Source organism: Trachurus japonicus, chromosome 5 (genome assembly GCF_045865225.1).
Source record: "Trachurus japonicus isolate A0001 chromosome 5, Traja_1.0".
Lineage (NCBI taxonomy): Eukaryota > Metazoa > Chordata > Actinopteri > Carangiformes > Carangidae > Trachurus > Trachurus japonicus.
The window spans coordinates 4093944-4106758 of NC_140911.1; the positions used below are offsets into that span (position 1 = coordinate 4093944).

At 40.8% G+C, this 12815-nt stretch overlaps 1 protein-coding gene across 1 annotated transcript; it reads left to right on the forward strand.

Annotated features, from left to right (window-relative positions):
* The first annotated feature begins 3242 nt into the window (after positions 1-3242).
* LOC146986828 (ADP-ribosylation factor 3) lies at positions 3243-11560 on the forward strand. Its single transcript, XM_085775703.1, has 6 exons — positions 3243-3379; positions 7086-7313; positions 9126-9236; positions 9320-9444; positions 10723-10951; positions 10991-11560. Exons 2-5 carry the CDS (start codon positions 7166-7168, stop codon positions 10882-10884), a joined length of 546 nt encoding a protein of 181 aa, XP_085631829.1. The 5' UTR covers positions 3243-3379; positions 7086-7165; the 3' UTR covers positions 10885-10951; positions 10991-11560.
* The last annotated feature ends 1255 nt before the right edge of the window (positions 11561-12815 follow it).

Genomic DNA, 12815 nt, shown 5'->3' on the forward strand with positions numbered 1-12815 from the left:
AGACAGTCAGTTAGCTAGCAGCTAGCAGCTAACAGCTAACAGCTAGCAGCTAGCAGCTAACAGCTAGCAGCTATATCTATGACAGCTATCAGCTATCAGCTCTCTGGCCGTGGAGGAGGAGAGGAGGAGGGACAGGCCGCTGCTGCCGCTCTCTGGGACTCGAACCGGCGACGGCAACCGGGAGGGACAAAAGCGATTCGGCTTCTTCTGCTTCTTCATCGTCTTATGGTTGACAACTTTTGGCTGCATTCTGCCACCTTCTGGACTGGAGAGTGGATCTTACTCTGATTCCCTTCTATAGTATACACACAAAACACTTTCTTTTTTTTAGATAGATAGATAGATAGATAGATAGATAGATAGATAGATAGATAGATAGATAGATAGATAGATAGATAGATAGATAGATAGATAGATAGATAGATAGATAGATATATAGATAGATAGATAGATAGATAGATAGATAGATAGATAGCAACTTTATTGATCCCAAAGGAAATTCCACAGTGGTTATGCTGTGTTGTTGTTGTCATCTTATCTGTATTGAAAATATCCGTCTATCCTCTCAATGATTCTCAAGATTAATTTAAATAAAGGTTGAAAAAAATAGATAGACAGTGGTGGACAGTAAAGAGTAAATTTACTTGAGTACTGTAGCCTACTTAAGTAGCCTATATCCAGAGAAGAACTATGCATGATTTCGGCTGTAATTATTGTGGCTCAGAGACACAAAAAAAGCAAGTACTTTTATATTCTTACTCGAGTAACATGTCGACTGAGCTACTTTTACTTGTAACGGAGTAAATTCTGACCAGTAGTATTTGTACTCTTACTCAAGTAAGTCTAGTAGATAGATAGATAGATAGATAGATAGATAGATAGATAGATAGATAGATAGATAGATAGATAGATAGATAGATAGATAGATAGATAGATTCATAGTGCATAGACAGTAAAAGAATTATTCAAATGAAGAATTCAAGTAATAGGTAACAGATAGTAGGCCTAAATGATAAAAAAAAAAAGAGAGTGACAATAAAGACCAAAGAAACCACAAAAAAATAAACAAAACATAACCACATTATATGCAGGATCTATTTACACAATTGAAAAGAAAAGGGGTTATCGTTTCAAATAATCATAATAATAATCATACAGAGGTTTTTAGAACATTTTGAGAGTGCCATTGGGGGCAAATCCCATTGAAATATATTAGTATTATATATGTGATTGTTTGAGATGGACGTATCTACACAGCAATAAATATAGGCTACTGTAGCCTACATTTCCTCCAAAACACAAGAAACACTTTTAATCAGTAGGCCTATTTCAATTCCCACTGCAGTTACTTGAAGTGCTTTAATTTCAAATAGGATCAAACATATTGAACAACCAACAGGAACTTTATACCAAAGGATGTTGAAGTTCTTCTTAATTTATTTCTATCTCCATGACACAACATTAACACATTATGGCTGAAGTGTGTGTTTGGTTTGACGATAAGGGATGACACATAGACAGCATTGCTATTACAGACCATGTCCTGCAAATATACTGATATGTAGCCTAAATATATCTTACATCAGGCCAGTTGTGTGATGTCACTGGAAGTGACTTTTAAACTGTGTAATCTCCTGCTGTGTCCAGCTGTGGTTAATCCTCTGGTCCTGGATCAGGTGGTCTGGAGCTGGGCCCAGAGTGAAGGTGCATGGAGTCGGTCCAGTGGTGAAAACAACACAGAATTTATAGCTAGGTGTGATATGAGTGTAGCCTATATAAAAATAAAAAACAATCATGTAGAAATTCCACATGGAAACCATTAGAAATTGGAACCATTTTATTTACTGGCATGTAGCGATATGATATCTAACCCATAAAAAATCTGTATGTGTATGTAAAATTTGATAATATACAACACAAACATATGATACATAAATACCCATCTAATAGCCTGTATATGTTATGTGGGTTCACTTCCCAGAATATAAGTATATGTCAACATTAATGTCATATAAAAAAGAAAAAAACATCCAGTACAGTATATAGAATATAGAAAAATATAGGCTTTACTTTATGTTTAACCATAGACTGTAAAAAGACTGTGTTTAAAGTTACATATTTACATATTTTTAACATATATTGTGGCAACATATTACAAAAGAATTTCGCCATATGACGTTATAATTGATATTTCAATATATTTTTGCTTGTTTATGTTATAAACTTATGTCATACAGCCAGAGGGTGTTTAATAGATACAGATGACATCACTCTGAGACATCATCGCACTCACATATTACGTTTCTCTGTGATTTATCACCACATTATCTGTAATATTTAAAAACATATTCTTATTATTTATTTATTTATTTATTTTTTCTGTGCAGAGACCCAGTGGTTGAATGAATTGTCCTCTCCAGAAACACTCAGGACAACCACCAAAACACATTTGTGGTTCGGTTCTGACATCTATAAAAAGTTTTTCGAGTATTTTGGAGAATTGGGGGAGTAAAGAAACAGGCCTGTAGTTTGTGAAATGGCGTCTATTTCCGGTTTTAAACAATGGTATCACTTTTGCAATTTTCATTTTGCACAAGAAATATACCTGATTGAAAAGATAGATTGCAGAGTGGTTTTACAATTCCTTCAATAACTTTACTGTTGACATGTCTATATCATTCCAGTCTGCAGAGGTCATGAAGGTCATGAAGTGTTTTATGCTTCAGTTTAAAAGAGAATCAAACATATTGGATGTTGCTGTTTTTAATAAAGGAAGAACTAACAGGAACTTTATACCAAAGGATGTTGAAGTTCTTCTTAATCTATTTTTATCTCCATGACACATTATGACTGAAGTGTGTGTTTGGTTTGACATGTTTTACTAAGGGATGACACATAGACAGCATTACAGACATGTCCTGCAAATATACTTAATGTAAATATATCTTAAATAACATATTACAAAAAAATCTCGCCATATGACGTTGTAATTGATATTTCAATATATTTTTGCTTGTTTATGTTATAAACTTATGTCATCATCATACAGCCAGAGAGTGTTTATAATAATACAGATGACATGACATCACTCTGGATCATCTCACTCACATATTACATTTCTCTGTGATTTATCACCACATTATCTGTAATATTTAAAAACATAATTCTTATATTTATTTATTTATTTATTTATTTCTGTGCAGAGACCCAGTGGTTGAATGAATCGTCCTCTCCAGAAACACTCAGGACAACAACCACAACACATTTGTGGTTCGGTTCTGACATCTACCTAGGCTACTCTCGCGAGATCTCGTTCTCTGGTAAATGATCCCGCTGAAATCTCGTGAGACATTCAGCGGAGGAGGACTCCTGAGCTAAGGTAAGTGAGGACACTGCACCTCCATCAACCTCCCATAATAATAATAATATTATTATTACTCATCTCCATCATCATCATCATCTCCGTGCTGAGGAGCGGGTGTGTGTGTGATGTGTGGCCGGGGAAGGTGTCGCATCCTCGGCGTGGTTCGGTCCAGTGGCCGCGGCGGTGGGATGCTGCTGCCTGGATGAATGGGGCGGATCGGGGGGCTGGGGGTGGGGGGGGGTCGGTCGAGCCGCCGTCATGTCTCATCTCATCTCATGGACTCGGTGATCAGAGCAGAAAGAGACCGAAGGATCAGTTTGGCACGGCACGGCACGGCACGGCGAGCCGGTGTGTGTGTGTGTGTGTGTGTGTGTGTGTGTGTGTGTGTGTGTGTGTGTGTGTGTGTGTGTGTGTGTGTGTGTGTGTGTGGAGGCTCTTCAGCACCATGGACAGGGCCCAGCAGTGTTGTAGTCAAGACCATCGCTGTGTCCAGTCCCAGTCCTTATAATAAGGTAGGCCTACACTGCAAAAACTCAAAATCTTTCCAAGAATATTTGTCTTATTTCTTGTCAAAATGTCTCATTTCTAGTCAAAACTAATCTCTTTCCACTTTAAATAAGACTCATCACCTAAAAATTTACTTGTTTTAGATCATTTCCGCTTGTTTCAAACAAAATTTCACTTGAAATAAGTAGAAAAATCTGCCAGTGAAAGCAAGTTTTTGTGCTTGTAATAAGAAAGAAAAACTTATTGGATTTTTCTACTTATTTCAAGTGAAAATATGCTTGAAAGAAGTAAAAAAAAAAAAAAAGAGAAAAAAAAGTGTCTAAAAACAAACTACTTTTTATGTGATGAGTCTTATTTTAAGTAGAATGAGATTTGTTTTGACTAGAAATAAGACAAATATTCTTGGTAAGATTTTGAGTTTTTGCAGAGCAAGGCAAGGCATCTTTATTTATAAAGCGTATTTCATACCAAGGCAACTCAATGTGCTTTTCATAAAGACAAAACTTTTTTTTTTTAAAAGAGCAGCATAAAACAGCATAAAAACAAAAAACACAGAGTTAAAAGAAGGAGCAAAAGAAGAATAAAAAAGTAAAAAGAAAAGAAAATATATAAAGTTTAAAGTTCTTAAAAAGAGCTCAGCAGCACATGAAAAGAGAAATGTTTTTAACCTGGATTTAAAAGTGCTCACAGTTCGTTTGTTCCAGTTGTGAGCAGTATAACAGCTAAATGCTGCTTCACCATGTCTGGCCTGAACTCTGAGCTCCACTATCTGACCTGAGTCAGTAGATCTCAGAGCTCTACTGGGTTTATACTCTACTAACATGTCATTCATGTATTCTGGACCTAGACCATGCAGTGATTTGTAGACCAGGAGCAGAACTTTAAAGGGATACGCCAAAAAAAATTTTCGTGTCTTGCCTCACTCCCGAGTCCATGACCAGCAGATAGACACCATCCTTTCGAGTGTGCGTGCAGTAACAAGGGAGATAGAGCCGTATCGCCCCCAACGAATAGCTTATTATCCTTTTGTGACCATCAAACATAACTTACATCATTGCAAACGTTATTTTGCGCCCTAACAACTCACATATTTCATGATATCCTAGCATGTTAGGTCACTGCACAATCTAGAGAAATACACAAAGTGGTCAGCGGGGTACAGTTGAGACAAAATGTCTCAACTCTCTGTGTAAGAACAATAATCAAAAGGCTACAATTAATTTAAGGGTCTATCAGTCTTCTACTGGGTTCTACTCTGTTTTAGCTTCTACTGGTCACTTTATTTCAGAAACTGTGTATTATGTGGTCACAGGATTCAGTTCCCAACACATTAGTTAATCAATAATGCTGGAAAATATAAATATTGCAGTGTTTTTCTTCTGTTTTATACATCATTTATTTGCTCCTCCACAAAGAAACGGACAGACAGCCTGTAGTTTTTATGGTAAGTTTATTTTAACAGAGAGAAACAGAATATCAACAAAACATCCAGAAATAATATCATCATGTTATATCATCAAGTGAAATAAGGCCAGAAATCAACAGGGGATTAAATGCTGATTTTACCAACTGTATATGTCATATTATCCCAAACGTTATGTTTTTATTGATTATTTCCTTTTACCACTTTTTCATCTTATCTTATTTTATTGCACTTCTTCTTTTAACTCACATATCCTTCTTTTTTTATTTATTTCTGTCTCCTTTAATTGCATTATTACATCATCATCATCATCATCATCTCAGCTGATGTCACCAGGTCATGTTCGTGTTTCCTGTGTTTCTCGTATGATTTATGTTGTTTTTTATGTGTTTTTGCTTTTAGTGTGTCAAAGCACCTTGTAAACCCTGCTGCTACATAAACCAAGGATTTTTTATTATTATTATAATATATTATATATTATATAGCTATGTGTGTTTTCCTGGCTCCTCTGTGGTTTGTCCCATTATCCAGATCGGTCGTGTGCAGACGGAGGAAGCAGCAAATTGTGCAGAATCTAATTTTAACGTGTTCACAGGCTCTTTTTGCTCGGCGTCCTCCAGGCTACGTGTCATCGTCTTCCAGTCTCTCTGTCTTTCTGTCTCTGTGCCGACCACATGGCTCAGTGGAGGACGTTGTTCGTGTTCGAGTCCCTGCTGTAATGTAGGACGCGGTGGTGGTGAACGTGGCTCTGGGGGCTTTGGAGGAGAGAGAAATAAAACAGGGTGTGAACAGATTGTGTTGTAGCCTGGAGGAGTCATGGCACTGACATGTCTCCTCTTCACCCTCTGTGTGATGATGATGATGATGATGATGATGATGATGATGATCTAGATCTATTTTTGGAACGGCGGAGCAGAGCCGTGAGCTGCTCAGAGCTACGCTACGGAGGCTCATGGGATTTCTTGGTTTCCCTCATCACAAACTCGTCAAATACACAATCCAACAACTCCACAACGCTCTGGTGGACAAGTTGTGACCTGCACATTCACCACGCTATGAGATAATAACACAACGTTACCAGACAGAGTTGTTTTAGAGGGAAATTCATGCAAAAACGCTGATGCACGTTGCCTTCAGGGACAGTTTTTCATCAAGCAGTCTCTGCATTTCCCTCTAAAACAACTCTGTGTGGTAACGTTGTGTTATTATCTCATTGCGTGGTGAATGTGCAGGTCACAACTTATCCACCAGAGCGTTGTGGAGTTGTTGGATTGTGTATTTGACGAGTTTGTGATGAGGGAAACCAAGAAATCCCATGAGCCTCCGTAGCGTAGCTCTGAGCAGTTCACGGCTCTGCTCCGCCGTTCTAAAAATAGCTTGCACCGACAATTAAAGGTAACAAACCTACTGCTGTGACTATAGGGATTATGGGAATGGGCCAATTTGACAAAATGTTGAACTATCCCTTTAACTCTGTAGTATTTCCACCTTAACTCAGCTCCATGTGTCCCTTCTCTCCAGCTCCAGAGTCCTAGTTCTGGTTAAATCAATGACTAGTAACTAGTTGCAGGGAGAATGGAGGCTCTCTGCCTTCCACCTCGCGTCTCTTGGCTGAAAACCAACCTTGTAAGGCTGTGGGTGGTGATGATGATGAGGATGATGATGATGATGATGATGATGATGGCTGTGGGTGTTAAGCACCTGTTTGGGAACCTGCATGTAGAGGTGAGATGTTACTGGAGCTGAACTGAACTGAGCTGCAGCGTCGTTTATTCTCTGTTTCCTCTTCAGATCTCTTCTGCTCAACGACACCGGCCACTTTAACGTCCAGCTTCACCTGAATCTTCATCATCCTCATCATCGTCGTCGTCATGGGGAACATTTTCGGGAACCTGCTGAAGAGCCTCATCGGGAAGAAGGAGATGAGGATCCTGATGGTCGGACTGGACGCTGCAGGAAAAACAACCATCCTCTACAAACTCAAACTGGGAGAAATCGTCACCACCATCCCGACCATTGGTAGGTCAACAACACACCTCATGCACATTATAGAAATAATAATAATTATAGCTGATGAGCAGCGATGGGTCGGGTCCGGGCTATTTTTGGCAAATTCTGAGCAACAAACAGGAGAATAGGAAGCCAGGGCGGTTGATCTTATAATGTTAAAGGTGTACAGAAATGGCCGTTTGTCCATTTCAAGGAAAACGAATTTGATTGGTCGTTATCGAGCGGGCGGGATATTCAAAGCTTGGGGCGAGACCGAGCTCCGTGTGTGTGTGTGTGTGTCTCAGACGTTTGAATGACGGATTACGGATCCAATATCAGTGGCTGATGAATCGTATACAGGCTGACATATAATCCGTGCGCCTGCATTATCCAATGCGGGAAAAAAAAACCACACTTTCATCCCAGATTTACTCAAAAATAGAATTTTGCACAAAGTTTGGCCTACATCGTCTGATAGATGAGTTATTACACTAATTTTATGACCCAGAGTGGGCTTAAATTCAATTTTCTTTTCTGTACACCTTTAATTTTGCACCAGTTGAGGATTGAACCCGCAATATCTGAAACCAAAGACCATTGTCTATCGCACTGAGCTAATTGGCAAGTGGCAGTTCAACAGTGGCTTCACAAATTGAGTAAGCCATTCGCGCAGGCAGATTTGAAACCACTGTAAAAAAAAAAAATCAGTTTTTGAGGTAAAATTCTGATATGTTTTTGTCAAACATTATCGACTATGACTCTAAAATATTGTACATTTGTTTCAAAGACCATCTGGTATTTTGATGTATTATCATTATCACCCTTGCTTGGGCTTGAACCCACATCGCACCAAGAACCAGCTCCTAACTCACTGAGCTAATTGTCTGGACATTTTTTCTTTTTGAAGTACAGTTAAGACAAAAAAAAAAAAAAAAGGAAAAAGAAAAAAAAGGGGGTGGGGTCAGACATTTCTGTAAGGTTTGGCGAGTTTTCACCCATGGGAAGTAAGATTTCCTCGGGAGAAGAAAGAAGAAGATGAGACTGGACCTTTGTGCAAAATTTGGTGAGCTTTTGCCCATGGTTCGGTCCAACCCGTAGTCTCTTGTTGATGACAGATAAGACTACACAGATGGAATACACATGGGATACATATGGTAACATGGTAGATGATAAATAACCTTATCCACCGCTCCATGGATTGATTTCTCACCGGCTTCGTCGTTGTTGGAAACAAATTAATGCACATGGAGGAGAGGAGGGTTAGAGACACAGAGGAGGAGAGACCGGATTTAAAGGACAATTCCGGGTGAATTCAACTCGGGGCTGTATTTTCCTAACATTTTAGGTCTAAAAGAAGGAATCTGAAGATTTTCAGTTTAATTGCTCCTGTTTTGTGGTAATTGTGTCTGTCTCCGCATCGCCACGGCAGCGATGAATGGGAGCGGATTGAAGTTCTGCTGCTTAGGCTGTTTGCATCCCTCAAAGCCACAGACAGCGTCAGATGGCGACTCAAACATGCGCCCAGGAGTTTGTTTACTTCAAGCAAGCCGACATGTTTGTAAAACTAGATCTAATGCAAAGTCTTGCGCGAGACCCAAGTTGCCGCTCGGTGTGTTCAGGTGCAGTCGGAAGCTCCCGTTTGTGTCATAAACACAGGAATATCAACTCTTGACTTGCTTGAAGTAAAAAAAAAACTTCTCGGCGCATGTTTGAGTCGCCATCTGACGCTGTCTGTGGGAAAAAATGTACAATTGAAGCAAGTCAAGAGTTGATATTCCTGATATTCCAAACAAACCAAATGTCTGTGTACACGTGCACGTCTGACCTGGCTGCCGTCCTCAGGCTTCAACGTGGAGACGGTGGAGTACAAGAACATCAGCTTCACTGTGTGGGACGTGGGTGGGCAGGACAAGATCCGTCCCCTCTGGAGACACTACTTTCAAAACACACAGGGTGAGTACAGAGATGAACAGAGCTGATCGAGGCCCTGAACGCACCGTCTCACTCCTCTACCTCTCACCGATCTCTCCATCCAGGTCTGATCTTCGTGGTCGACAGTAACGACAGAGAGCGCGTGAACGAGGCGCGGGAGGAGCTGATGAGGATGCTGGCTGAGGACGAGCTGAGGGACGCCGTCCTCCTCGTGTTCGCTAACAAACAGGTGAGAGACCGGCACACACACACACACACACACACATGAACACATGAACACATGAACACATAAACACATGAACACAACACGTGAACATCCTGTTAAACTCACTTCCACTTCTGTCTTTAAGATAAAATGACTTGGTCGTTTCTGCTCTGTGACTGTTAATGATGGAAAACAACACTGAGCAGTCACTGACATTATGAATTCATGTAGGCTATCAGATATTTACTGGATTAACTAACTGGTTAATTATTTGTTTTGTTGTTCAAAAACTTCACGTCGCTGAGGCTCAGAAAATATTTGAATCAGAGAAATGTATCGATATTTCCTAGGAAATTATTAAAATACTTGTTTTAATTGCTGCAGAGGAAGTTCCTGTCAGCTGCAGAATCACACACTTGATGTTCATTAGTTTAGTTTATTTGTTTCATTCATTCATTTTAATACAAAAAAATAGTAATAAAATACATTAAAATAATGGCTGCAGACAATCACCTCGTCATCCTAGTAAATTCACGTGAACCTATCACATTTGCAGAAGTACATTACATATAAATTATATATTATATATATATGCACACTCATATATGTATACATGTAAACACACATTATCTGCAACTTAAAGGGATAGTTCAACATTTAGTCAGATCCTCCTCCTCCATAATCCCTATAGTCACAGCAGTAATAGGTTAATCACCTTTAATTATCGGTGTATGTTGTTTTGAGATCGGCGGGGCAGAGACATGAGCTGCTCAGTGAACACAATGGAGGTGAAATGAGATGAGATAATCATGTATATATGAAGCAAATACTCTGAACTACTTTCTCTTTTGAGATCCCTCCGCCCAGCAGCCGTGTCTGGAATGTAGTTCCGGCTGCATTTCCCTCTAAAACAACTCTGTCTGGTAACGTTGTGTTATTATCTCATAGCATGGTGAATGTGCAGGTCACAACTTGTCCACCAGAGCGTTGTGGAGTTGTTGGATTGTGTATTTGATGAGTTTGATGAGGGACAGGGGACCTGTACCATTCACCTCCATTGTGTTCACTGAGCAGCTCACGTCTCTGCCCCGCCGATCGCAAAACAACATGCACCGATAATTAAAGGTGATGAACCTACTACTGCTGTGACTATAGGGATTATGGTGAGAGGATGATCTGACTAAATGTTGAACTATCCCTTTAACCATAAACCATTGCACCAGTTGTCCTGTCTACAGCTTCACACACACACTCCTTCCTCCTCTCTGACCTCTGACCTCTGACCTTTGACCTCTGTGACAGGACTTACCAAACGCCATGAATGCTGCCGAGATCACAGACAAGTTGGGTTTACACTCGCTGCGTCACCGCAACTGGTACATCCAGGCCACCTGCGCCACCAGCGGCGACGGGCTGTACGAGGGCCTCGATTGGCTGGCCAATCAACTGAAGAACAAGAAATAAGGAGGAGGAAGAGGAGGAAGAGGAGGAACCGTCCACCTGTTTCTTTGTCCGGGGTTCAGGGGTTTGGGTTGAACGGTGCAAAACAAGAACAAGATTTAGGAGTAAGGGGGGAAAAGATTTTTCATTTTCAGTCTGTTGAGGTTTTAATAGTTTCTCACACACTCCACGTTTCACTCACACACACGCACACACACACACACGCACACACACACACATAAACACACACACACACACACAAACACACACACACACACTCACTCTAACCGTAAGCAATCACAGCAGACTCCTCCTCTCGTCCTGTCTGTCCGTCTGTCGGTGCCGTGCTGAGTCATGTGTGACTTCGCTGAGTCACTGAGTCGCTAAATACGACTTTTTATGTTCATATATGTGTGTGTGTGTGTGTGTGTGTGTGTGTGTGTGTCGTCCACGCAGTCAGTTGCACTTTGTGTATTTGTGTGTTGGAGGTAACTAACGGAGCCACGTTGGAGAACAATCATCACTTCTGTTTTTCATGTAGTGAACGACGCTGCAGCACTTTGATTCTCAGATCAGGTGTGTGTGTGTCCACGTGTCCTGTGTGTGTGTGTGTGTGTGTGTGTGTGTGTCAGTGGCTCTGATCTTTATTCATTAGTGTTAAATCATGACGATCAGCTCGTCCTCTTTCTGCCTCAGCCAGGGAAACTAAGCCGTCGTCTTCTTTTTAAAAATTTTTGTTTAAAGGGACATTGTGTAACTTCTAATGTAACTAATCGATTATTTGGTTCAAAAGTCTGTAATAGTCTGTAATCCCCCCCATCAACAAACTGAAGTGTTCCTTTCAGCTCTGAATTAGCCGTTCATATCATTCATATCTCCATGGAGCGGGTAAGCTCGGTGCTGGCTGCCATGTGGTGTTGCCATGTTTTTACGTTCAGTGGCAGCGTGACGGTAGGAAACCACGGAAACTCAGCGGAGACACACCGGAGCTGTCGGCTCAGGTGGAGGTGGCGTCTGTGAAAAGTCACCACGGTAACGCAGTGAGGAGGAATGGAGCGTTACACTGATGCTGCATTCACCTGCAGTCGGGCGGACGGCCGTCGCTAACAAACCAGATGTCATTTTAGTCACAGAAGTCCAGAGAAAGCCGGTAAAACAATACCACATCGCCATGACAACATGTTGTCACGTGTATTGTTTTGCCTCGTGCTGACGGACCACTTGTTTACATAGAGGCTTGTTTATGCTGTTACCTGCAGCGGCTGTCGTCCGTCTGCCGTCTGCCCAATTTCACGTGAATGCAGCATGAAAAATACGACTGAGTTGCTTGTGATATACAACCACAACGCTAGATGGGAGGAATTCCTACACAATGTACCTTTAAAGATTTCCAAAGGTCCATGATCCTCGACCTCCGGAACCGCAACCAACCGGTAGATTTATGAGTTCTGGTTCAGATACGACGCAGAAACCAACTCGTCCTGCTGGTTTACTTTTCAAACAATAGTCAGTTTTAAGGGTCTTTTATTGTGAAAGGGTTCGGCCTACAGGTGAACCTGCTGCTCGTCGAAAACTGAAAACTCTGTCCACCAATCTTTGCTGATATTTATTGTTTAACTTGTATTTACCTTTTATGAGACAGGAAGCAGGCCGAGCAGATCAGTGTGTGTGTGTGTGTTGTAGTTCCACATCGTCCACCATTCACCTGTTGAACAGCGTCACCTCTGAAACCAGCAGAACCCACCGATCTCTGTCCGTTAAAAACTCTCTGTGCCAAAAACACAAACAAACTGTGTTTCCACTTCACCAACTCGTCCGTGCATCATCGTCATCATCATCGTCTTTGTCGTCTTGTTCTGTTGTGTGTCATGAGTTCTTTAATCGTTTGGGTTTTGTGGCCTTATATATTTAGTAAAGACTTCAAACTGATTTGTTTCATTTGTTTTTTGTGTTTT

Excerpts from the sequence above, each read along its gene's own strand:
- LOC146986828 (XM_085775703.1), top strand. The coding sequence starts at position 7,166 with ATGGGGAACATTTTCGGGAACCTGCTGAAGAGCCTCATCGGGAAGAAG. Across the intron at positions 7,314-9,125 it reads CACCACCATCCCGACCATTG|GCTTCAACGTGGAGACGGTG; the intron begins GTAGGTCAACAA and ends TGCCGTCCTCAG. Across the intron at positions 9,445-10,722 it reads TCGTGTTCGCTAACAAACAG|GACTTACCAAACGCCATGAA; the intron begins GTGAGAGACCGG and ends CCTCTGTGACAG.